The sequence below is a fragment of the Dromiciops gliroides genome, chromosome 1 (genome assembly GCF_019393635.1).
Source record: "Dromiciops gliroides isolate mDroGli1 chromosome 1, mDroGli1.pri, whole genome shotgun sequence".
Lineage (NCBI taxonomy): Eukaryota > Metazoa > Chordata > Mammalia > Microbiotheria > Microbiotheriidae > Dromiciops > Dromiciops gliroides.
In genome coordinates this window covers 264,663,389-264,689,972 of record NC_057861.1, presented here as the reverse complement: position 1 = coordinate 264,689,972, position 26,584 = coordinate 264,663,389, and the positions used below count along the sequence as shown (strand labels likewise).

Genomic DNA, 26,584 nt, shown 5'->3' with positions numbered 1-26,584 from the left:
ATGAAAGTGAAAGGCGTGGAGCAGTGGGAAGGGAAGGAACATGCAAATGGTCAGTGTAATTTCTGATAATGTGTTCTCTTGCCCCATAAAGGCCATACAATGACTCGGGAAGCTCTGAGTACTTCGTGAATGATATAGTGAATGTGAAATGATCACAAATTCTGTAAGTTTACTCCATTGATCATTTGATTAAAGTCATTTAACATAAATGACACAAAGTGTATACTATGTTAAAAAAAAAAAACGCCAAAAATAGCACTAGGCTGATGGAATTCTATGATGAATGCTAAGTGTTTTTTAATTGCCTATAATACTTAATTTAGTTCTAAGTATATTTTGTCATTTTGAATCCATTTTATCTTTAATTTCTTAATCACTAATATTTGTAAAACTAATATATTTTGTCATATCAGACTTGGAGAAAATAATCCCAAGATGAAAAAAGGGCTAAAATCTTGAGAGTTGCAAATCATATAGCCATTATTATTGAAAGAGTTTGCCTCCTTGAATGATTTTAAAATAGGTCATTAATTTATTCTTTTCAAATAAGATATCCTTCATGTAATATGCATTATTATCTGCTGATATGCTATTTTAATAATCATGGCATAATGTATATAGAGTACTTAAAAATTTATGAAGCCTTTTCATTGATCATCTCATTTGGTTCAATAACCTTAGAAAGCAGGTCTCCAGTTATTATTTCCATTTTACAGATTAGGAAACTTAGGTTAAGAGAGGTTAAGTGATTTGTGCTAATCATACAATAAATGTCAGAGGTTAGATTCAAACCCAATATCCCAAGTATAAAATTCTTTCTTTGATACCACGCTGTCCAATCTCTCCATGGCATAATGTCCTTTTTTAAAAAGATTGTCTTTCCAATTGTGACTGTTGATTTTTAGTATTCATTGATGCTTTTGTTCATTTTCCCTTATGACCAATGGCATGTGTTTTTATCATAATTGGTCTAGCTTTTAAATAATTACTTGGCTATCAATCAGAGCAAAGTTAACTGATAATAAAGAAATAGAAATCATGATCTTTACCCAACATAGCCTAAGGTGCCAAATACAATATTACATTGTACATTATGGAAATGAAACTTTCAAGAATATTTTGATATTTCTTATTTCTATATTAAGTGAATGGTTTTTTACTTCATTATTGAAAATAAAATATTTTATAAAGTAAAATGTTATTTCTCCCTATTTAAAACAATTAATTAAGCACATTTTAATATTCTCCTTCACCTAGTACTTTTAGTCCAACAAGATTAAAAATTAAAACATTTTCCACATCTGAAATTTAAAAATCACTTGATTTAAAACAGATTCAATTAATGGCAAACTGTGCTAAAAAAAGAGAGATGTGATTTTGCATGGAAATTTTAGCATCTCGTAATAAGAGAAAAAGGAAGCATTCACTTTCTTTCCCATATTTCCTTGGCTTTCTATTTATAAAGACAATGATTTTACTGTAGCAAATGAAATTCCATGATAAGTCTGAGATTGTTACTCATATGAGAAATATTATAACTTCCAAAAAACATGACGTGGAACTGTTTAATTTTTGTACTCTCTCACCTCCCACCACATCTCAATTCAATCACCCTTAACCTTCCTCTCAAAAAAACCCCTCCTCTAACTCATAAATCATCAAAAAACTTATATATATATATATATATATATATATATATAAAAACCTGAAGAATTACTAACTCAAACCAAATTATCTCCATTTTAATATACTGATTATAGAGATAGGAAGCTACAGAAATGGTATAGGACTTAAAATATTTTATACTGTGGAAATATTGTTTAAAATGTTCTTAAAGGTTAGGTACTGGATGATCCTATTAAACCATGTTATGAAAGAGTATGTGATTGATTTTTTGCTAGGGAAAGAATATGAAGGGAAGGACACAGGAGGTTTAATATCAAGTACATTTAAGGACACTATTATTCAATTATTTTTTTCCTTCCCAAGAAATGTAGTTTTACTTCTTTGTTAGCCAAGGACTTCCTGGAATGAACGAAAATGAAACATCACTGATTCTATTGTTGTAAAAGCTTGCCTAGGGCTTTCAGTACCAAAGAATGATATATTTAATTTTAAAAAATTCATTATAAAAAAGGATCTACAATGTTCTGTATTATACTAAAAATGAAGGGATTCCTTTCCTTTGATTAGCTTGGATGGGTGGGAGAAGACAAGGAAAAGATAGGAAGGAAAGAAGAATTGGTAGGTAATATTTTAGACATATTCTTTGTAGCAGTTTGCATTTAGGGGCAGTGTACTAAGCTCACTACATATTCTAATACAAACCTTTTTCCTTTATACAATAGGAGGTTCATTCTCTTGAGTTTGAAGTTTTTCTTACCACCAGTGATATAAAAATAATTTTCTCAATATACCAAAAAGAAGAATGGAACAGTCATTATACAATAAATGGCCAGGTATCTATAATGTTGTTTACATGCCTTTAGAATGGTTGAATTACAAAACAAATTATTTGAGAACCAATCAATCATGATGACATCTACATGCATATGTTCTCGATTGAATTTTAATTATGCCAGCCATGCTTGGGTCTTGCTCTTGGAATTCTCCCCTGAGACTATCTACTTACTGGCCTTTGCTGTTTATTGGACGTTGGATCTCTCACATAAATAGTTCGGTCAGTATTACGTACTGGTTGGGTCTTCAAATCTATTCCATCGTGACTTGGATTGTCTTTTCTTTTTGATTTTATACATCCCATATTTCCTGTTGAAACACAAAAGCATTTCACTTTTTACCATACTAGAACTGATTTCTCATTTAATCACCCATGCAATTACTAAGATTATTAATTCACAAATTTTTATTTCTATCATACCTGATCAATAAAGTTGTATATAGACACCATACAATCAACACTCCTTTCAGTATACATCCCTACCTCCCTTCTTGAATCTACATTGGACTTTTGTCCAGAAGCCATTTTTTTTTTAAGAATCAGAATCTTCTCCTGCCCCAGATATTAGGAATTGCTCATCTTTATTAAGATTATTATCATATTAAAAGTCACTTTTAAAAGCCTACCAGGAAGCTTTAGGAGAAAGAAGTAAAAATAAGTATTTGATTTAATTCCTCCTTAATGATTTACACACACACACACACACACACACACACATTAACATGGATTACTTGTCCTGAATGTTTATTTGTTCAATGAAGAAATACTTCCATTGTGAAGAGAAGGGAATGATTATATTTCTGGGATTCTGATACAGAAAATATTGTACTAAGCATTGGAGATACAAAAAAAGTTAAAAACAACAAAACCCAGTCTCTGTTCTCAAGAAGTTCACAGCCTAATGGTGTGTGTGTGTGTGTGTGTGTGTGTGTGTGTGTGTGTGTGTGTGTGCATGTGATAAAATGTAAACAACTATATACAAACTAACTATAGATAGGCTATATCAAAAAATAATCAACAGAGGGAAGGTACGAGAATTAATCAGGGTGATCAGGAAAAGCTTCTAGAACATAGGATGTTAGCTGGGAGGTCTGCTGTTTGGTTTGAGGGACAACAAGGAGGCCAGTGTAACTAAATCAGGGTATGTGAGGAGAGGTGAGAGGTAGAAGAAGACTGGCAAGGTGGAGGCATGTGCAAATTACAAAGGGCTTTTGAATGCCAAGGAGGATTTTGTGTATTTGATCCTGGAGGTGATGGGAGCTTATTTAGTAGGGAGGGTGATGTGTTCAGACCTATGCTTTAGGAATATCATTTTGACAGCTGAGTGGAAAATGGAAAGGAGTGGCAGACGCTTGTGTCAGGTAAATCAACGAATAAGCTATTATAATAGTCTCTGCCTAAGGTGAAGCACCAAGGTGGTGCCAGCAGTGTCAGAGGAGAGTAGGGAGCAAATGAGAGAAACGTTAATGAAGGTGAAATAGAAAGAACTTGCTAACAGATTAGATATGGAGCTAGAGAGTGAGGAGGTGAGGCTTAACACCTAGGCTGCAATCCTACCTTTGACAAGAATAGAAAAATCTGGAAAGTCAGGGGATTGGGAGAAAAGATAATAAGTTCAGTTTTGGACTTGTTTAGTTTGAAATATCTACAAACCATCCTGTTTGAGAGATGAGAGGTCAGCAAAGAGATGAGAGTTGTAAGCAGATCTGACAGTCATCAGCATAGGAATGATAATTGAATTCATGATGAAATCTCTTCACCAGGTCACCTACTTATAAAGTCTTTTTTTTCTTTTGGTGGGGCAATGGGGGTTAAGTGACTTGCCCAGGGTCACATAGCTAGTAAGTGTCAAATGTTTGAATCTGTATTTGAACTCAGGTACTCCTGAATCCAGGGCCAGTGCTTTAATCACTGTGTCATCTAGCTGCCCCCTTTATAAAGTCTTTAAATTATTCATTTCTGATATTTATGAAATTTATAGAAAAACAAAAAAACTGAATGTTTTTTCCCCTAGGCATCCCAAAACAATTGAGCCTAGAGTACATGCCTGATATTATTCTCCATTTTCCTTGCTTTAAAATACTTAAAAACAAATTACCTACTCTGAAATTCTAAGAGACTCTTATTAATTTAAACCTCGAGGCTTCATCTCTTCAAATGATAAAAAGACACTGACGTCTTTTTTTTTCTACACATAGAGATTGCCCTTTATCTCAATTAATACCTGAAAACAAAACTACTGCCTTACCACAACTTCCTAAAATCCAAAGCCTGAGCCTTCCTCACAATGACAACCATCTATCTTGTGCTCATTGGAGGCTCAGAAATTTCCCCTACTGTAAAGAGAGGTTATTGATGTAAAGTGATCAATCACCCAAGAAGCATGGAACAAATTTGATATCCTGCTCCAGATTTTGTTTCTTAATGAGCATAGAAGGAATGAGTAAAATAGGCAAAAGGGCAGTGTGGGAAAACCAGAGTTGAATGATGATCTTCAAATGATCTTAAACTTCATTAATAGGCCTAAATGTTTTAAAAAGTTACTGCAATGAAGTTATTTCCATAGAATGCCATGGTGGCTTTTTCATTTCTTTCCATTACCAGTTTGCATAACTCAGGTTTTGACTTTGCTTACCCAAACAGAAAAAAATGTAGGTGTTCATGACTGTGAATTATTTGCTTTTTTATTATGCACTTATTTCTGTCTAATGGAATATAAAGCTCTACATCATTAATTTCCAGCTTTCAGACATGATGCGAATTGGATCCGCTAAGGACTTGCAAAGGAATCTCAGAAAATGACAGGCTCCCCCAAACTTCCAGACAAATGTAAGTGGAGCCAGTACTCAGGAAACTTTTTTTAATGAGTATGCTGGACAGAAAGAGAAGTTACCTACATAATCAGCCCCATCCCCAGAAGTTACAAGTGTCCAGAAGAATCATTCTCAAATCATCAGGTCCACAGAGATAGCCAATCACTATTTTCATTACCAGTTCAGGCTCTCTGGGATAAGAGGGTTGGGGTCAGGGACAATGGGAAACAAACTACCAGGGACTGGATACCTGGTATGAGAATCTGAAGGCTAAATCAGATAGTGACTGACCCATAGTTTCATTTGGGGAATTTAACACTTAATGCAAAGGCAAAATGTCTAGAGTGCTGGGCTTAGGGTCCAAAGATAATATTAATCATTATGATACTGAATTCTCAAGTTCTGAATGCTTTAATAATTTTTTGCCTTAAATATTTTCATATTTTCTTATGAAGAGGTATCATGGTACCATGAAATAAGAACTCACCCTGGATTCAGAGGTACTGGATTCAAATCCTTCCTCTGGTGCTTACGAATACAACTTTGGACTCACTTAACCTACTTGAGCCTCAGTTTCCTCATCTGTAAAATAAAGGGGTTGGACTATATGTCTTGTAAAGTCCTTTCAAGTTCTAGATGAATGATTTTTGATCATAAATTTCTCATTCACCCCAAGAATATCACTTGGACAGACCTCTTTTACTATATAGGAAACAATAATTTATAACTGACATTCATCATCTTATTAATCTCTGAATGCTGTTTATTATCCTACTAGTGCACTGTATTGGTGGGCCACTGAAAATACATAAAAAGATTATTCATTATGACAAGGTTGGATGCATACCAGAAGCATAGGGTTAGTTCAACATCAAAGAAACTGCAAATGCAACCAACCATATTAATAACAAAACAATAAAAATTACACATTTATGTTAATAAATGGGAAAAGGTCTGACAAAATACAATACTCATTCATTTTGGAAATACTACTTAAAATCAAGAACTTACACTAATTATAATGGAGAAACAAGGATGTCCATAGTCACTATTATTATTTTAGAAAGTTCTAGAAATGATAGCTAGCATAAGAAAAAAATAAGTCGAAGGAATAAGTATTGGCAAAGATAACTTAAAAATCTTTTCATTGGAAGTTATAGTTTATCGAGAATCTTACATATTCAATAACAAATAAATTGAAATAATTAATAATTTTACTAAGGTAGCAGGATATAAAATAGATGAACAAAATCAATCTTTAGATATATTACTAGCAAAAACTAGGAAAAAATTCCATGCAAAACCAGTAAATGCATAAAACACCAGGAAGCATCCCACCAGGATACACTCAAAACTTAAATTACTACAACTATGAAACACTTTACATAAGTAAAAGAATACAAGAAATTGGAAAGATATTGATAGTTTATGGTTGGGCTATAAAAATAATAATAAATAACTAAATTGCCTTATAGATTTAATGCCATACCAAATTACTAAGGGCTTTACTTTATTGATCTAGATAAAATCATAACAAACTACACCTGGAGGAAATAAAAGATCAAGAATTTCAACAAGACTGATGGAGAAAAAAAAGGAATAAATGAGGTCTAACATTACCACATCTCAAACTAGATGATAAAGCAGTAACCACTAAAACTATTCAGTACTGAATAAAATCTAGAAAAGTTGATTAGTGGAACAGACTAGAAAAGCAAGACCCAAAGTGATAGAACAAAGCCATCTAGTATTTGATAAATTCAAGGATACCAACTACAGGGGTAAGAATTTCCAAGTCAACAAAAACTCCTAGGAAAACTGAAAATGCTGTTAGCTGAAATTAGGTTTAGACTAATGTCTTATGCCACTCACCACAATAAATTCCAAGTGAATATATGACCTCGATGTCACATCATTTAAAAAAATTAGAGAATATAAGGTGGTACCTTGCAAAACTATGTGTAGGTGGACAATTCTTAACAATTCTTAATTCTCTAATTCTTAGAGGTTAGAATTAATTACAAGAGATAAAACGAGCAATTTGAATTACATTAAATGGAAGCAGCTTTACACAAACAAAATCAATGTACCTAGAATTAGAAAGAAGCAGTTAATTAAGAAAAAATTGTAGCAAATCTTTGTTAAATGTTTGATATTCAAGATATATAGGGAACTGATACAAATATATAAGAACAAGAATCATTCTCCAATAGATAAGTGGTGAAAAGATATGAACAGGCAGTTTTCAAGAGAAAAAAATGCTAGCTATCAATAATCATGAAAATGCTCAAAATTACTATTATAAATAGAAATGCAAGCAAAACAACTGATGTTTTACTTCATTTTCAACAGATTGGAAGAAATAAAAATAATTTAATGATGGTGAGGTTATGGGAAGATAAACACATTGATACACTGTTGACAGAGTTGATTGAATTCTAATTTTAAAAGATAAACAAGGGGGCAGCTAGGTGATTCAGTGGATAAAGCACCAGCCGTAGATTCAGGAGGACCTGAGTTCAAGTCTGACCTCAGACACTTGACATGTACTAGCTATGTGACCCTGGGCAAGTCACTTATTCCTCATTGCCCCCCACACAAAAAAAGATAAACCATACATACCCTTTGACTCAGCAATACAACTAAGTATACAACTCAAGAAGGTTGAAGATATAGGGAAAGGTATTTATATTTAAAGTTTTATATCAACACCTTTTATGGCAGTAGTTGGTAACAAAGGAGATAGATGCTCACCAATTAGGTATAAATAGCTGAATAGCTGAATAAATTACATCCCTCAAATGTAATATAATATAGTTGTGCTTTAAGATGTGACAAAAATAAAGAATTCAGAGAAATTTGGGAAGACTAGTATGAATTGATATAGACCACAGTAAGCAGAATTTGGACAATTTCCATAATGAACACAATAATGTAAAGGAAGATAACATCCAGTCATTACATCAAAGGACTAATGATGAAGCATGTCTACTACCTCTCAAGAGAAAGGTGTCAAACTATTTAGAGTGGAATGAAAAGGGTAGATTTGGCATTAGAACAATTGGGTTCAGGTCCTGGTTCTACCACTTATTACTACCACTGTGATGTTGAGCAAGCCACTTAACATATCTACCTCTCAATTTCTTCATTCGTGAAATGATGTGTTAGACAAGAATACCTCTAATGTCGCTTCAAACTCTAAATTTGTTAGATTCTAGCAAATGAGGCCTACATTTCATACATGAGTAATATGGTAATGTGTTTTGCTTGACTGAACTTATTTACAAGAGAAGATTCTATTTGGGGAGAGAGTGACAGAAGAAGTCATTGGGAAGCTACAGTGATATATAAAAAAGACTTCAATAAATCTCTTCTTTTTTAAACAAAAAATATAAAGAATGGTGGACATAGTCAGGAGAGCCCTGGGTTTGAATCTCATCTCTGACACTCCATAGATAAGTCACTCATCTCTTCAACTTCAATTTACTCATCTTTAAAAAAAGAAAATAATATTCATACTTCCTACCTCATAGAGTTGTTGTGCAAACCAATTGCAACATTTTATGTATATATGCATATACATATACATACACATGCATATTTGTATGTCGAAATTGGTTTACACAACTTTATGAACCCGTCTACTCAATATCAAGTTCAGTGATCTTATCGACTATAGCAGCTTCTTCCCCTAAATGAGAAATCTATCAAATGTATGTAATGTGATTTAAGTCCTATATCAGATAATATTTTTGTTCTGTAATGGAGGTAGAGATAGGACTGGCTAGAGCATGCCCCATGAAATCCTAAGCCTTTGCCCTGGACACTTCCAGTAAATCATTTGGTCCTTTGGTATGTGGGTTGATTTCTTTTTAATGTTGAAGAAAAGGAATATAAAAATGGGAAGCTATAACCAAAAAAACCCCACCAACCTAATAAAAAAATAAAAGCAGGAATAGAGAAAAGATGGGGTGGGGGCAAGGAAATATACTATAGAAATCACATATATTTTGTGAGTAGTCCCTTGGTTCACCCCTACCCCTTAACAGCAACAGGGAATAGAGTATTGGCTAAAGGTGAGACAGTTTTTTGCTTGCTCTCTTCCTTTGACTGAACTTGTGGTAAATAGCTCTCTAAGTCTGATAAGGAGTATGGGAGGAGCCACCATTCCTTCACCCAGTCAAAAATGGCAAATTCTGAGCACATGGGGCTGACACGTGTTGGTTTAGGTGAATCCCTAGTTCTCCATCTGCTTTGTGTTTTTTCTCTGATTATAGGTTATGGGACAGTGATTCCAGGATAAATGTGTGCAGCCTTGGAAGAAAAAGATTTTAACATCAATAGTTTATATAATCTTTGTCTACAATCTAGACTGAGCTAGACAGTAATAAGAGGGAGTAATTTACAGGTTTTCACCTGGGTGTTTAGAATTTTTAAGGTCCTTCCTAGAAATGAGATGTTGGCATAGAGAAATGACCCTAGAGTTAGAAAGATGAAGAGGAAGGAATATGAGAAATGAAAGGTATAACAATAATACAATTCTGTTCCAAACCTCCTCTTCTCTCAAGTCTTCCACAACACCCCTACCCCAATCCACCCAGCTAAGGACTTCACTCACTCCTACTTTTTAAAAAAAATGGATCATTACCAGGAGCTCCATCCTCTTCCTTTCTCATTTCACATCTTCCTGACACCAGTTATCCCTCTCCCTTCATGTTCAAGTCTTTTACTCCAGACTCTGAAGAGGTGGCCCTTCTCCTTGACAAGGCCAACCCCTATATATATATATATATATATATATATATATATATATATATATATATATATACTCTCAATCCTCTCCCCTTCTATTACTAAAAGATAGATAGATTTTAAATTCCAGCAAATTTAGTAGAAAAACTATTTCACTAGATTGCTGACCTCTTTAAAATATTTACATAACTCTTAGTTGGGCAATTTTACACAGAGGAAGAGAAATGTGGATTGCTGAAACAAATGGGGGTTTGGGGTTTTGTTTTTCTCAATAATAAAAAGGAACATTCAAAAAATGAGCTCTTGGAAACTAACTACTGGGAAACATTTTTAAAAGAACTAGGAGAGGGGCAGCTAGGTGGCACAGTGGATAGAGCACTGGCCCTGGATTCAGGAGGACCTGAGTTCAAATATGGCCTCAGACACTTAACACTAGCTGTGTGTCTCTGGGCAAGTCACTTAACCCCAACCAACTGCCTCAGCAAAACAAAACAAAACAAAAAACAAACAAACAAACAAACAAAAAAAGAACTAGGAGAGAGGCATTACAGCAATGACCCAATAATCCACATAAACTAGCAGATATTTATACCTTTTACCTGCCTTTTCTGCTGGTACCCCTGAGGTACTAAACCTCAACAAAATCTTCCTTGGGCCCACACCACAATTGTGTAATTATCATCTGTAACACTCCAAACTGTACCTGTTCCCAAATCTGCTTGCCTTTTACTGTCAGAAGATGGCCTTACCTTTTACTCTATTGAGTACACTCATCAAGATGGGCAACTTCCTCAACTCTCCTCCTTCACTCCTCTAAATCAATGTCCTCAAATATCTTTGGAACAGTTTGGGTGGTGAATAGGATAGAGGATTAGACACCTAATAAGTGAAGGGTGGGGGGAAGATTTGACCACAGCTGTCCTGATTCTGATCACAGCTTTATCAATTGCTTTTCTAACACATTTTCTGGAAAGTTTCAATTAAATGCATGTCTATATTCTAATATTATGTGCTATACATGACTGATCAACTTGGAATTAGATGGTGTACCAGTAAAACAGCCACAGAGTCATACAGATTAAGCTTGATTTCAATGAGGAGGTACTTGGACCATATCCAATGTTTTGGTCTTAGTAGCAGTTTCTTACTGGTCTATCACACGGAATTTTCTTTTTTTTTTTTTTTGGAATTTTCTTGTGAAAAAGTGCTGCCCACTGAAATCAATAAACATTTCATATAGGAAACATATAGAAAATATCACAAATCTTGGTGCTCCTCATTTTTATTTATTAAGATATATTATATATATAAGATTATATATTAAGATATTTGAGGACATATTTATACACTATTATAGTATGGTTTCTTTTGCAAGGCTCAGCTTCAGTGCCACTTTTCCAAACCCCCATCAAAGGTGTTCTCTCCTTCCACAAATCTTCATAAAGTAATTTATCTAGATCTCTCATTTTCTCCTATCATAATCTATATTATATTTGTGTGCATCACATCTTCCTGAATGAACAATAATCTCTATGAAGGCAGTTTTGATTTGTTTTGTTTTATCAGCAATCTTTGCATTTCCTGCCCCTAGCATTACACCTAACACACAGGTACTGTCAAGTCAACTGATATTTTCAAATAACTATTGATAGAATGCACACAAGGCAGTAAGAAAATAACTAGATGTGAGTGAATCATTTATTCCATGGAATCACAGGATTCTAGAATTGCAAGGGAGCTTAATAACCATTCCCATACAATCCTACATGAAGCATTGAATTCTTCTACTTCAGAATTCCTCAATAAATAAAGACAAGAGACCCATAGAAGATAATCAGTGTGCATATACCATTGTTGGTATCAGTCATTTTTATTTCTTTTTGTTTTGTTTTGTTTTGTGTTTTTGCAGGGCAATGAGGGTTAAGTGACTTGCCCAGGGTCACACAGCTCAGAGTCATTTTTCAAGCAGCATTTTGAGCTAAGGAGATATTTTGGGGAAAGTGACCATCAATAATGATTTCTAGTATATGGCTTTTTTTTTCTTTTTGGTTCAAAGCCATAGTGCTTAACATTTTGTAAAGAGCTTTACATATGCCATTCCATTTGGTCCTCACAATAAACTTGGGAGGCAGGTCCTACTGTTATCTCTATTTTACAGATGAGGAAATGGAGGCCATGTGAAGTTACATGATGGGCTCAGGGTCATACAGCTAATAAGTGTTTGATGGAGGATCTGAAGTCAGGACTTATTGACTTTAATTGCCACCCACATACCTTTAAATATCTAACATTTATTTATTGGTTTAAGGTTTTCAAAGCACTTTACATATATTATTTCATTTGATCCTCAGTTATCTTCTGTAGTCACCATGCTTTCATAAGTAGATATTATTATTTTTCCCATTTTATACATGAGTAAACTGAGACTGAAGTTAAATGACTTGGTCAGTGTCACATAGCTATTAAATCTCTGAGACAATTCGAGAACTCAGGTCTTCCTAATTCCAAGTGCAGTAGCTGTAACCTCATATCATCCCAGTCTGAAGAATTGCTACATCATACATATTTGGGGGCTCACAATATTTCATTCATGTTATCAACTACATGTAAAGAATTTCCTTCAATAGAGAGATTTTTAACCTGTGATCTTTAAGTTCCCCCCTCTCATATTTTGATAACCATATTTCAATAAATAGTTGTAATTGGTTTTTTGATAATCTTGGTAATAAAATGTCTTTTATTTTATGCATTTGAAACTTTATTCTGAGAAGAGGTCTTTAGGCTTTATCAGGCTGCCACAGGGGTTCACCTCTCTCTCTCTCTCTCTCTCTCTCTCTCTCTCACACACACACACACACACACACACACACACACACACACACACACACACACACACACCATAGCCACAAAAGTCATACAGCTTATAAAAGAATGATGGAGAGTTTCATTTACCAAAATTGAACTAAGAAAAAAAATTAAAAGAGAGCAATATACTTATGGTTAATGAAAAGCCCTAGTAATCAGAAAAGCAGAGAAATATGACTCATGAGAACAAACATTAGGCAAATTGTTACCTCAATAGACTATTTTTTTAATTATCATCACTTTGAGCTTGAATACAGTTAATAATTTATGAGCTGTATATACTATTTTAATTTTTCATTAAAAACTATTTAATCACACTATTTTACATGGATTTAAGAATTAGGTTTAATATTGATGCAATAATTCAATAATTATATATAAAAGACCTTTGTTTTAAGTGAAAAACATGCATAAAGTCTGAGCAAATGTTCTACTATAAAGGCAAATCTTTAAAAATCTACAAGAGCGGCAAAACCAACTTTAATTTGGGGAACAGGTTCAAAATAGTATATAATAGTTATTATGAAATATTTTTGGAGTCAGCAAAATTAGGTTATCAAAAGATAAAACCATAAACTAAAATGCAGATAAAACCAAACGGCTATAAGAAATATGGTCAGAACAGTTCAAGGTACAGCAATGAAGGAAGTTAACTCCCTTTTCACAGCAATCTATGAGGACCAGAATTTTTATTATTTATTTTTTTGACGTTCTCTTCTTTTAAAATTTTGATTTCCAAATTCTCTCTTTCCTTCCCACTTTCTTCCCACCCACTGAGAAGGCAAGCAATATGATATCAATTATACATCGGAAATTATGCAAAAGCTTCCTCTATTAGCCATATCACAAAAAACCCAAGAAACCCCCCAAAAGTGGGAAAATTATACTTCAATTTACACTCAGAGTTTATCAGTTGTCTCTCTAGAGGTAGATAGTATTTTTTCATCATGAGTCCTTCAGAATTGTCTGGGATTAAGTCTTTGAGTTGATCATCATTATGACATTGCAGTTACTATGCACAATAATCTCCCAGTTCTTCTCACTTCACTTTGCATCAGTTCATATGTCTTGCTATGTTTTTCTGAAAGTGTACCCCTTGTCTTTTTTATAGCACAATAGTATGCCATCACAATCACAGGCCACAACTTGTTGGGGCATTCCCCAATTCATGAACATCCTCCAATTTCCAATTCTTTGCCACCACAAAAAGAGCTGATATAAATGTTTTTGAACATATAGTTTCCTTGGAGCCATCAGCACTAGTACTCCTCTTGACCTTGGAGCTGTGAGTAGGACTTCTGCTCCCCTGTGACTGACTACAAGTGCTCTTCTATGCCATGGAAGTGAAGCCCAGAACTGTGTATAGACAAAAGAATTACCAGTCAGTACCAGCTGTACCTAGAGACAGCAGCAATCCCCTTTAATCTCATTCTGACTATTTGTCTGACTCCTTTACCATCTCTGGCTTAAGAGCTCCCAAAGTTGCCACTGTTTCTACAGCTTCTGCAGGACACTGCTGCTGCCTTGGCATGGATACACTCTGAACAATCCTCCATCCTGATGTGACAGATATTTCCTACAGACCTCCTAAATTTTCTAGGCTCGAAAAATGTCTCACCCTGACTTTTTGTTGGCTCTGTCACTCCAAAATTGGATTTGAGGAATTATTTTAAAGTAATTTGGAGGGGAATGTTGAGAGAGTTCAGCTGGGTAGCTGCCTACAATCAATTCTCTTGGCTCCACAATTCCCATACCTTTTTTGGACATATTATATTATCCAGCACACATACTTAAAAGATAGTTTCAGTTAAAAAAAGATTTCTAACTATAAAATAAAAAATCATGGTGATTGTTGCAAACACTTTCATCATTTCTTGAACAAACGAAATGGCCACCTGATGATGATTGAATTGAATGGGTTATTGAAATTTAAAAATTCATGTATGTAGACAGTAGGGGTGGGTTTATAGGAAGGAGAAATACATAAGCAAAAATTAAGGCTGAGAGCATATTGTTCAGAATAAACAGCAGGGTTGTGGGGTTTTTTTTTTTTTGGTTATTGTTTTTGGTTTTTTTGTGAGGCAGTTGGGGTTAAGTGACTTGCCTAGGATCACACAGCTAGTAAGTGCCTAGTGTCTGAGGTCAGATTTGAACTCAGGACCTCCTGAATCCAGGGCCGGTGTTCTGTCCACTGCGCCACCCAGCTGCCCCAGAATAAACAGCAGTTTGCCAAAATGTGATAGAGCTATGTTGGACAATAGCCATTGTTTTTTCAGGGAATCACCATCAGGCACTTCTTTCCCTGGGCCATTTTCTGCCCTGTTGGACTTGCTGCTCCATCCTTCAAACTGAGCCATTCAACTTGAAACTCTAGCTCTGGCACCATGCCTCCTCACCTGTGCCATTTTCTGGACAAGATACCCCCCCCCCCTCCTTCCCCTACCTCACGCCTTGAGAAGTGTACAACTGAACTACCATAAGCCTCTGGAAAGAGGTTCAATTGACTGTTCTATTGTTCTCCTCTCTCTCCCACAGACTTCCCATGTCAAAACACCCTTCCCTGACCAACACTCTTGTATTTGTATTCCCAGCTTAGCCCGGTGCTCGATACAGGGTAAGCACATAAAAGTATTTTCATTCATTCACTCAGAAAAAATGACTAACTCCCAAACTATTGCTAAATTGAGGATTGGGCAATAATGTAACAAAGAATTTAATTTTAAAAAATTATTCTAAAACAAAACTGAAGAGTATGAGAGAGTGGTAGTTCATTAATGTTTGGGGCAGAGTGGCATTGACAAGCAGTAGCTATTTTGCCCTATAAATTTCTAGAGGTCAGTTACCAAGCCATAGCAACTAGTGCTTTATAGGGCCTAGAAAAGTGCTATGTTGTATAAGAGCAGTAAATGTATGTTCTTTGATGATTATGACTGTGAAGACTGCAGAAGGGTTTTTTGATCTACTGACAAATTAGAGTATCCTGTTTCAAGGACTTAAGTAAACAAAGATTTATTCTTTGGCTTTCAATACTAGGCTTCCTAGTGAGTATTTTGGCTGTTTGCCTTTCCTTTCAGGATGACTGATTTTCAGAATTAAATTTCCTTCATCCTCATCATGAAAAAAAAACCTTGCATAATACCTAAACCTACACCGTGCCACACAAAGAATCACAGTCTCTACCTTCTAAAACATGGCACCACTCCCTGACACATATTAACATATCTTTCCTTCCCTTAGCTGCCACAGTTCTTGGAAAAGTTTGGTCCTTTCACTTACTCACTACTCACTTCTTTCCTCTACCCTTTGCCATCTGGCTTCTAACACTTCTATTCTCTTAAAGGTCATCTAATTTAGTGATCTCTTAAATTCCTGAAGACAATGGCTTTTGTCAGTCCTCATCCCTCTTAATCTATCAAGACACTGTTGACCACCCTTTCTTTTTTGGATACCATCTTTTCCTTTGACTGCAGGAATACAGTGTTCTTCTGATTCTGCTCCTACCTCTCAAATCATTTCCTCTTCTATCTCTTTTGCTGGCTTCCAAAGAGGCAGTTCCTCAAGGTTCTGACACTGATTTTCTACTCTTGTCTCTCTATTCTATTTCTCACAGCAATCACATTTACCTGCATGATTTCAACAATCATCTCTATGCAGAGGATTCCCACACCTACATCTCTAGTCTTAACCTCTCTCCTCAACTCTGGATCTTCATCTCCAGCTACCCAGAAGACTTAACCACATTGATGTCCCACTTGTATCTCAGACTCGACATGTGCAAAGCCAAGTGTATGATGTTGCCATTTACATTTTTTCCTCCTTCCAACTTTATTGTTTCTGTCAGTGTTATCACCATTCACCAAGTCTCCCTTTTTTGAAATCTTGGTCTTGTCTTTTACTCTTCCCTTTCTCTCAATTCTCATATCTAATCAATTATAATGTCCAGTGAATTCTACCTCCCCCTATCTTGTTTCTATCCCTTCTTAATTCCCATCCCGATACAGTCCCTCAGAACAAGCTGCCCTCTTTATCTATCTTAATAAACCTCTTTATGTGTTTTCTTACTTCTACAGACTGTACAGCCCTCATACTAACAGCGAACTAAGAACAAAATCAGGCCTGTCACTCTTCAATTTAATGGTCAGTAAGTGGTAACTGACTAAAGTTCAAAGTCTGAAAGTGTTCTACCTTTTCAGTCCTGTATTACACACCTTCCTTGAATATGAGACAAAACTGGACTCTACTTCCAAAACATGGTCTCCCCCCCCAACTTCTTATTCCTAGGACATTGAATTTCTACATATATTTTGTTTTAATTTTGTATTTTTTTGGTGGGGCAATAAGGGTTAAGTGACTTGCCCAGGATCACACAACTAGGAAGTGTCAAGTGTCTGAGACTGGTTTTGAACTTGGGTCCTCCTGAATCCAGGATTGGTGCTTTATCCACTGTACCACCTAGCTGCCCCCTTGCATATACTTTAAAGTCCAGCTTGAAACTCACATCCTCCAGGAAGGCATTGCCCAATCCAACCTGTCAGTAACAAGTTATCCTTCAATTTGATGAAGCACTTCATTTTCAAGCATTCCTATGTACTCATTATGCATTACAATTATTTGTTTGTACCTCACTCCCCAGTAGACAGAGGGGCTCCTTTTCAATGACTTTTTCTGGGTCATCATCCATATAAAGGCCCCTATTTGTAGATGGATCCACATCCTTGATGTGTTCTGGGATCATTTTTTTTAAACATACTTTCTTTTGGTAACTTCATCTGTTTAATTACTGTCTCTATACAGATGACTCCCTCTTGAATGTCCCACTGATATCTCAAATTTAACATGTTTAAAACAGAACTATCTTTTCCCCCCAAACCTTCTCCTCTTTAGAATGTTTCTATGACCAGAGAGAACACACCTTTGTAGCAGTGACTCAGGTTTACCATCTTAGAGTCATCCTCAACCACTTACTGTACACACTGATTCAATTGTCAAGCTTTATTGGCTCTACATCACAACAATTCTTACCTCTACGCCCTTCTCTCTATTCACATGAAAATCACCCTAGTTCAGGCCCTCAAAGAGCTTGCTTGGAATACTGCAATAGCTGTCTAATTGGTCTCTCTGCCTCATTTCTTTATCTTGAACCCTCTTAGGGATCTCTAGATTTAGAATTAGAATAGTCTCTAGAGGCCATCTAGTACAACTTTCATTTTACAGATGAGTAAACTGAGGCAAAGGTAGGATTTGAACTTAGTTTCTCTGATACTAAGTCCTGTATTCTTTTCACGGTAGCACCCTTCAGGTTTTATTGTTTATAATGTGCATTATTTTATTTTCCAATATATTTGATAGTAATAAAATAATAATGAGTTCTAGAATTTGGATTGTTCCCCAATTTTTGCCCTCAATTAATTTAAATTCATGAAATTTAACTCTCCTATGCCAGTATTTCTTTTTAAATTGATTTTGTCCTCTTCTCACCTAATTGGGCTATAATAAATTTTTTAATGAAGTACTATTTTTCATTCTTAAGACATTGTTTAAAGAGAAAAGGGAAACAAGACAAATGAACCAGAGAGTGAGAAGAAAAACTCACCGAAGATATTGTAAGGGCTAAAATTTTAGCTATACTGTCTAAAATATCTAATAAGTGGTTGCCAATAAATTATAAGCTTTAGCAAGAGTATTTAAATGTTTAAGTATTTATTAAAGAACATTAGGATCAGAGAGAAAGGTAAAAAATCTAACTATTTCTAAGAGACCCTGAGCCAGAACCCCCCCCACTAGCGTCTGCTTCCTACTTCGTGTCCTCCTCCCAGAAATGGGAGGCTTTTCAAGTTGATTGGCTAGTAGCCTTGATAGACAGTACCCACGAGCAAACGTCACTTCCTGATGCTAAAAACTTTGACCACATGGCTTGCCCTCAGGGGCCTTCACCTCATGGCGGAGCTTTTCAATAGTAAGTCTCCAGCAGATGGCGTCATTCCAATCATTACAATATGTATATATATTCATATTTATATACACATACATATGTACACAAGTAATTAAGACATAATTCATACATTCAGTTGAGGCAAAGGAGGAAATAGCCATCCTAATGACTTCTTGCTACTGAAGGAGTATATATGTTAAAATTCTGTACTCTCTAAAATTCCATGTTTAGGTAGAGATTCTGTATCAGCCTTACTCTAATTACTGCTCTAGAGGAAATATTCCCTTTCTGACCAGTCAAAATGTAGGACACTAATCACTAGATATATATCCACAAGCTATAACATGCACATACATATATACATATATATGTATACACATTCATATACATATGCAATGTATACTCACATGCATATCAATGTGAGTATATGTTACAATGCTGCCTGAAGCTTCTTCTGTGGCCTAAGGTTCATTTTTTTTCAAAATCCAAAATAAAAAGTGGCTATATCAATCTTCTATGGGCCATATTTATTCTTTTATTCTCTCAGTTCAACCTGTGTCTCTTTGTCAAACCCCATTCTCCATACAGGTGTCACAATGAATTATGTTTTTCAAGAACTGAGAGGAGGAAGTTAATTGTTCCTATTGATATGGTGTATATGTTTTTATATGGTTTTCACTTCTGAAACCAGGAAGTAAAATTTGTCCAACACTGAGTGTAACTTAATCTCAAAGGTCAGATGATAGAGTTCATTCTTTTGCTTAAGCCATTACAGACATTCTTCATTTTACAATTGTTTATAATTTTAAAATATTTCTATGGAGTTAATTATTATAAATGGTACCAACATGTTATATATTTTTACACATCAAGAATTCTCTAGCAATTGAAAATTTCCAAACATCAAGTTTTATAATATTATCTTACAAACACAAATATATTTTCATTTTATTTTTTATTTCATCCTCCTTTTTTCTCATGTACTTTACCCTCCCTCATCAATTCTCTAGGAGCTCTTTCTTCTCTTTCTCATCTCATTTCACTCAGATGCTTTCTGCCACCATCTCCTCCTTTCACCTCTATCTCCCATGAGGAGGTGGCTCTACTCCTTAGAGGGACTAACCCCTTTACCTGCAGAAATGATCCGATTCCATCCCATCTCCTCCAACGGAATGCCCCCTCTGTCATCTCCACTCTCATTCATCTTTAATGTCACCTTGTCTGTTGGTTCCTACTACCTACATATATGCCCATGTCTTCCCCATCCTCGAAAACCCCTCACTTCCATTCCCATTAATTATCATCCTATATCTTTTCTGTCATTTGTAGCTAAACTTCTTGAAAAGGCCATCTTTATTCTAATACTCTTCTTAACCTATTAGAGTCTGGATTTGGACGTCATCATTCTACCAAAACTGCTCTCTCCTAAGTTACCAGTTATCTCTTAGTTGCCAAATTCAATGTCGTTTTCTCAATCCTCATTCTCCTTGACCACGCTGTAGCCTTTGATGCTGCTGATCCCTCTCTCCTCCTTGATACTCTCTTCTCTATGGGTTATGGGGACACTACTACATCATCCTCCTGTCTTTCTTTATTTTATTTTAATTTTTTTTTATAATTTTTTTTTTGCAGGGCAATGGGGGTTAAGTGACTTGTCCAGGGTCACACAGCTAATAAGTGTCAAGTGTCTGAGGCCAGATTTGAACTCAGGTACTCCTGAATCCAGGGCCAGCACTTTAACCACTGCACCATCTAACTGCCCCCCATCCTCCTGCCTTTCTTGGTCTCCTTTGCTGATTCCTCATCCAGATCACACCCTTTTACCATAGGTGGCCCTCAGGGTTCTGCCTCTATCCTATTTCTCTTGGGAATCTCATCAACTTCCATGGAATTAATTACTATCTCTATGCCAACAATTCTCAAGTTGACCTATCTTGCCCCAGATTTGCAATTGACTTCCAATCTCACATCTCCAACTACATTTCAGCTATCTGGAACTGGAATCATCTTAAGTTCTAGATGCCCAAAGCCGAACTCATTATTTTTCCACAACAAATTTCTCCTTTGATACTTCCCTTTTACTGTCAAGACATCACCATCTTATCAATCCTTCAGTCTCACAACCTCTTACTCCACCATAGTCAATCTGTTGCCAAAACCTGTTGATTTCACCTTTATATCTCTCAATTACCCCCTCCCCTTTTCCCCTCTGATGCTGCCACTATCCTGGGGTAAGCCCTCATCATCTCATGCTCAAACTGTGCAAGAGTCTGTTGGTGGGTCTGCCTGCCTCACTTCTCTCCCCACTCCAATCCATCTTCTCCATTTATGCACCAAAGTGATTTTCCTAAAGTGAAGGGCAGGTCTACCTTGTCACCTCCCTACCCAATAAATTCAAGAGTCTCCTTAGCACCTCTAGAACCAAATACAAAATCCTCTATTTGGCATAACCTACTTCCTCCTTCCCCCTAGATTCCCAGTCTTCCTATATCTTACTCTCTGCCACACACTCTTCAGTTCAATGTTACTGGCCTCTGTACTGTTCCCTAAACAAGATACTCTATAGGCTTTGGGCATTTTCCCTGGTTGTCCTCCATGCCTGGGATGCTTTCACTCTTCGCTATATGTTGGCTTCCCTGTTCCACCTAAAACCTCATCTTCTATAGGAAGCCTCTTAATTCTAGTGCCTTCCCTTTTTTAATTATTTCCTTCTTATCTTGTTTATAGTATGTTTGTACATATTTATTTGCTTGTTGTTTTCCCCAATAGATTGTGAACTCTTTGAAGGGAGAGGCTGTTTTTTGCTTCATTCTGTATCACCAGTGCTTAGCACAGTACCTAGCCCATAGTAGGTGCTTAATAAATGCTTATTGACTGACTAAACAACTGATCTCCTGACTCTATTATGCAGGTATATCCTTTAGCATTTCTGAGCCTATGTCCCTATGGTTATAAGTCATTGTTCTTCCTCATTCCCTTTTAATAAGACCTCTTTCTGTGAAGACACAACACAGCTTTCTTACTTTTCCTTCAAATCCTGGCCAACTGGTCCTTCCCTTAACAAGGTTTTTTTCTTCTTTGTAATAATAACTTCCCTACTTTTTGTCTTTTGAATGGTTGCCAACTGATCTATGCCTTGGTAGCTTCCCAGTGTTTGCGACTTTTACTATTAGCAAGTTTTGACTATTAGCTCACTGTATCATTTGAATACACCAGTACCTTAACCAGCAATTTGGGGATATAGAATAAATATCATAAAGCAGGCCAGGGGAAAATATTGCAGAACAGACTTTCAATTTAACTTTGCAATTCATGATGAGAAGGTATGAATTAAGAAATAAACCCAACAATGAATGACTTCTAGCTTCAGGTAAGTACATGTGTTAAAATTCTGTACTCTTCAAAATTCCATATCCTGGGTCATATCCCTGATAATTTCAATTTGGTTACTACTCTGAAATATACATTCTTTTGGTGACTTCCGTCAAGATTTAGGACAATACTCACTACATAAGTACATAAAATATTTGGGGGGGGGGGCAATGAGGGTTAAGTGACTTGCCCAGGGTCACACAGCTAGTATGTGTCAAGTGTCTGAGGCCAGATTTGAACTCAGGTCCTGAATCCAGAGGAAGTGCTTTATCCCCTGTATCACCTAGCTGCCCCCAGTACATATAATCTTGATAACCACCCGCCTTTCATAATTAGATATCCTTAAGTCACTGGAAGAAGCTCCTTCAATAACTAGGAATATCTACAAGTGACAGTTTGAAAAGGAAGAAAACACAACTTTGAAAATCAAGGGAGTATTTTTGTTCTCCTATATTTAAAGTAACTACCCCTTAAGTGGTCTAAATGCACTAAAGATCAGGTACAGAATTTAAAGGTGGTAGGGGCCTAATGATCAGCTAATCCAATTTCTCTCCCTTTTGTCTTTCATGCCTAGGATATTCTCCCTCTTCCTTGGCTTCTTTCAAGATCAAGCCTTATTCAGTCATCTTCAATGCTTTTTCTTAATGATTATTTCCAGTTTATGCTGTTTATATCTTGTTCATACATAGTAGTTTGCATGTTGTCTTCCCCAGTAGACTGTGAGTCCTTTCAGGGAAAGGACAATGATTTGTCTTTCTTTTTATCCCCATTTCTTGGCACAATGCTTGATATATGGTAGGCGCTTAATAAATGTTTGTTGGCTTGATTTATTAAGGAATTCCTGAAAAAAAATATCCATCCCCTTCAATTAAAGGTTTCTTCTCTCCCACCATAATTGCTACAATCAGTCTGTATTAATTTTAAAACTTTTTTGTTGTTGAGCTGAAATTGGCCTTTTTCTGATTTCTACCTTTCTTCAGGAACGTGGAAATAACACTATTCCTTTTTCTACATGGCTCCTCTAATAATATCTTAAAGACTCTGTTTCCCCTTTTGTTCTCTTCTCTAAGCTGATTATGTTCAGAGTTCCTGCAACCATTACTCACAGAACAGTTTTTTAGGTTCCTTCTCATGTAAATATTTGCATCTCTCTCTCTCTCTCACACACACACACACACACACACACACACACACACTTACTCAATTTATATGGCATAATATATGAGAACACAAGAGACTGTGATTTTGATTTCAGTTCTAACAGGTTTGTGTTACCTGGAGCAAGTCATTTAATCTCTGGGAGCTTCAATTTCCTTCTCTATGGAATGTGGGTTATACTACCTCATAGGATTACTGTAAAGTACCATACACCTGTAAGCTGAGTCATGCCCATTAGAGAGGCAGAGTCCAGGACACAGAGTCAGGAACAACAGAGTTCAAATCTGTCTCAAGCACTTCTTAGGTGTGGGACCCTGGGCATGTGACTTAACAGCCTCAAGTTGTTCTTTTTTTGACCTGTGTACAATGAGGCTAATAAAAAGCATCTACCTTTTTTTTTGGTGAAGATTAACAAGATAATGGGGGGGTGGTGTATGTGGAAGGGAAGCTAAGTGGCCCAATGGATAGAAAGCCAGACCTGGAGTCAGAAAGACTCCCTTTCTTGAATTCAAATCTAGCCTCAGACACTTACTAGCTGTATGACCCTGGGCATTTCACCCCACCTTGTTTATGTCAATTTCCTCATGTTGAAAATGATCTGGAGAAGGAAATGGCAAACTACTCCAGTATCTTTGCCAAGACAGCCCCAAATGGGATTGCAAAGGGTCGACTGAACAATTAATGTAGGCAAGGCACAAATCTCCAAGCAGTATTTAAATATGCGCTATTATTATTCAACAGTACCTATTGAATTTTTTTTTAGTACCTATTGAATTTAATTGTAAAAAACCCACTGTCTGAGAATTAGCCAGGAATATTTAGTGTATTTTTTCCAAATTTTCCCCCATGCCTGGAATATTCTCCCTTCTCATCTCTGCCTCCTGGCTTTTCACTGATTCCCCCTTAATGCTAGTGCCCTTCCTCTGCTGGTTATGTCCAATTTATTTGGCATATATCTTGTTTGTACATAGTTGTTTGATTGATATCTCCTCCATTAGACTGTGAACTCATTGAGAGAAGGCACTGCCTTTTGCCTTCTGTTGTTTGCCAACTTTCAACACAGTATGTGGTACACAGTAGACACTTAATAAATGCTTACTGACTGAATGTAGCAGTCCTCTAATTTGGCCATTTTCCTACTCATTAGTATTCCCCAGAAATGTGCACTATTAAAAGTTCAGAGAAGAGGAAGTTTAAACCATTTCCTTTCCTTGTCATTTCCATAGATTTTATAACCTTGATACGGTGTGAGAGGGGGAAGTGGGAGGAGTGCTGGCTTTGGAATCAGTTAGAGTTGGGTTCAACATCCCATCTCTTCTTATTATAGGATCATATCAGGAGGGTAGAGATTAAGTGGCTAGCATGTTAGACTTGGAGTCAGGAAGACCTGAGTTCAAATCCTGCCTTAAATACTAGTAATGTAATGCTGGGCAAATTTAGCCTCAGTTTTATTATCTGTAAAATGGGGGTGATAATAGCACCTCAATTCATATGTAAAAAGTTTTGCAAACCTTTAATGAATTCATAAACGGTAGCTGTTATTCATAGATCTGAAGTTGGAAGGAACCTCAGAGGCCATTTAGTCCAATATCAATTGCTTACAAATGAAGATCTGCCCATGTTCACATAGGCAAGAAGTATATAGAACCTCTGACTCCATAGGCCATGCTCCTTTTACTGGACCAGGTAGCCTCCCCCATTTGTTATTCAAACCTGAGAAAGTCACTAATCCTATAAGTCTCAATTTGCTCATGTGTAATAACCCCTCAGGGATTGTTGTATGGCTCAAAGGTGAAAATATGTGTAAAGGGTTTGTAAACTTCAAAGGAGTATGTAAATGCCAGCTAGTAATATTAAATGAGTATAATCCAAAGGGAGCATACACAGAGAATTCTAAAGACAACACTTAAAATTAACCCAATTTACTACAGTCTAAATAAGGATTTGGGCAGCTAGATGGCACAGTGGGATATTGCATCCAGCCTGGAGTCAGGAAAACCTGAGCTCAAATCCAGCCTCAGACACTTTTTAAATGGGTCACCCTGGGCAAGTCACTTAACCCTATTTGCTTCAGTTCCTCATCTCTAAAATGAACTGGAGCAAGAAACAGCAAACCATTCCAGTATGTTTGCCAAGAAAACCCCAAATTAAGTCATAAAGAGTCAGACACAATTGAAAAGGACTGAACAACAACAAATAATGATTATCAATCTCTAAATTATCAGTGGGACAGCTAGGGGGCACAGTGGATAGAGTGCTGGATAAAGTGATGAAGACTTCTCTTCCTGAGTTCAAATCTGGCTTCAGACATATATTATGTGACCCTGAGCAAGTCACTTTACCCTGTTTGCTTCAGTTTCCTCATTTGTAAAATGACCCAGAGAAGGAAATGATAAACTTCTCTAAGATTTTTGCCAAGAAAACACCAAATGAGGTCGCAAAATGTCAGATACAATGAAATGACTGAATAACAATAAGAACGAACTAGCAGTGTTCTCCAGGGCAGGTCACTAAAAAACCAGGCTTCCTCTTGATCTGCAAAATGGGAATGCTAATAGCTACAACCTAGTCTGGTTATGATAAGGATCAAATGAGATAATACATATAAAGCACTTTATAAAAGTTTAAGTTACATGTGTGCTAGCTAGTGAATACAATAAAGTCAAGTAGATGTCAAGAGGAAGATGTCTCTGTCCAGCCAATTTGGAAACTGTATTCTGTAATTCTGCACAGTGAGAGATTTATGTCTTCCTCTGAAACACCTGTCATCAATTCATCATTTTCAGAGACAGGATAGCCAAATAGAACAAATAGTCCAGAAGGACAATTTGCAGCATCCTACATAATAGCCCTTATTCAATTATAAACACTTTCCTAAATTTGAATGTGTTTCTAAATGAATTCAGATTTATAGGATATATGGATGGAGGGATGGATAGTGACTGCATCTCTACCTTTATTTGTATAAGGAACATCTAGGTGAGGAAACTATACTGATGCAGATGAACATTTATTTAGCAATTTATAATTTTAGATAAGTGGTTTGGGGGCACTAAGAGGTTACATGATTTGCCCAGGATCACATGGTCAATATGTGTCAGTATCTGGTATTTGAACCTAGGCTTCCCTCACTTAGATACTCAATCCCTATCCACCATACTAAGGTATTTCTTTATTATAATAGTTAGCATTTATAGTGCTTTTAGGTTTGCAAAGGGTTGTATATGCTTA

The 26,584-nt window shown here is 36.1% G+C and overlaps 1 protein-coding gene across 5 annotated transcripts in view; it reads right to left on the bottom strand.

Annotated features, from left to right (window-relative positions):
• The window catches only part of LYN (LYN proto-oncogene, Src family tyrosine kinase), a 146,486-nt gene that overhangs the window by 66,205 nt on the left and 53,697 nt on the right, over positions 1–26,584 (bottom strand). For 2 of the 5 annotated variants that reach the window (XM_043977929.1, XM_043977931.1), the window contains exon 2: positions 2,633–2,769. In XM_043977929.1, coding sequence (XP_043833864.1) covers positions 2,633–2,764 — 132 coding nt within the window. In that variant the 5' untranslated portion in view covers positions 2,765–2,769. Of the gene's footprint in view, positions 1–2,632; positions 2,770–5,761; positions 5,835–26,584 lie in introns of those variants that run through there. The other 3 variants (XM_043977934.1, XM_043977930.1, XM_043977933.1) reach the window with 3 other exon arrangements.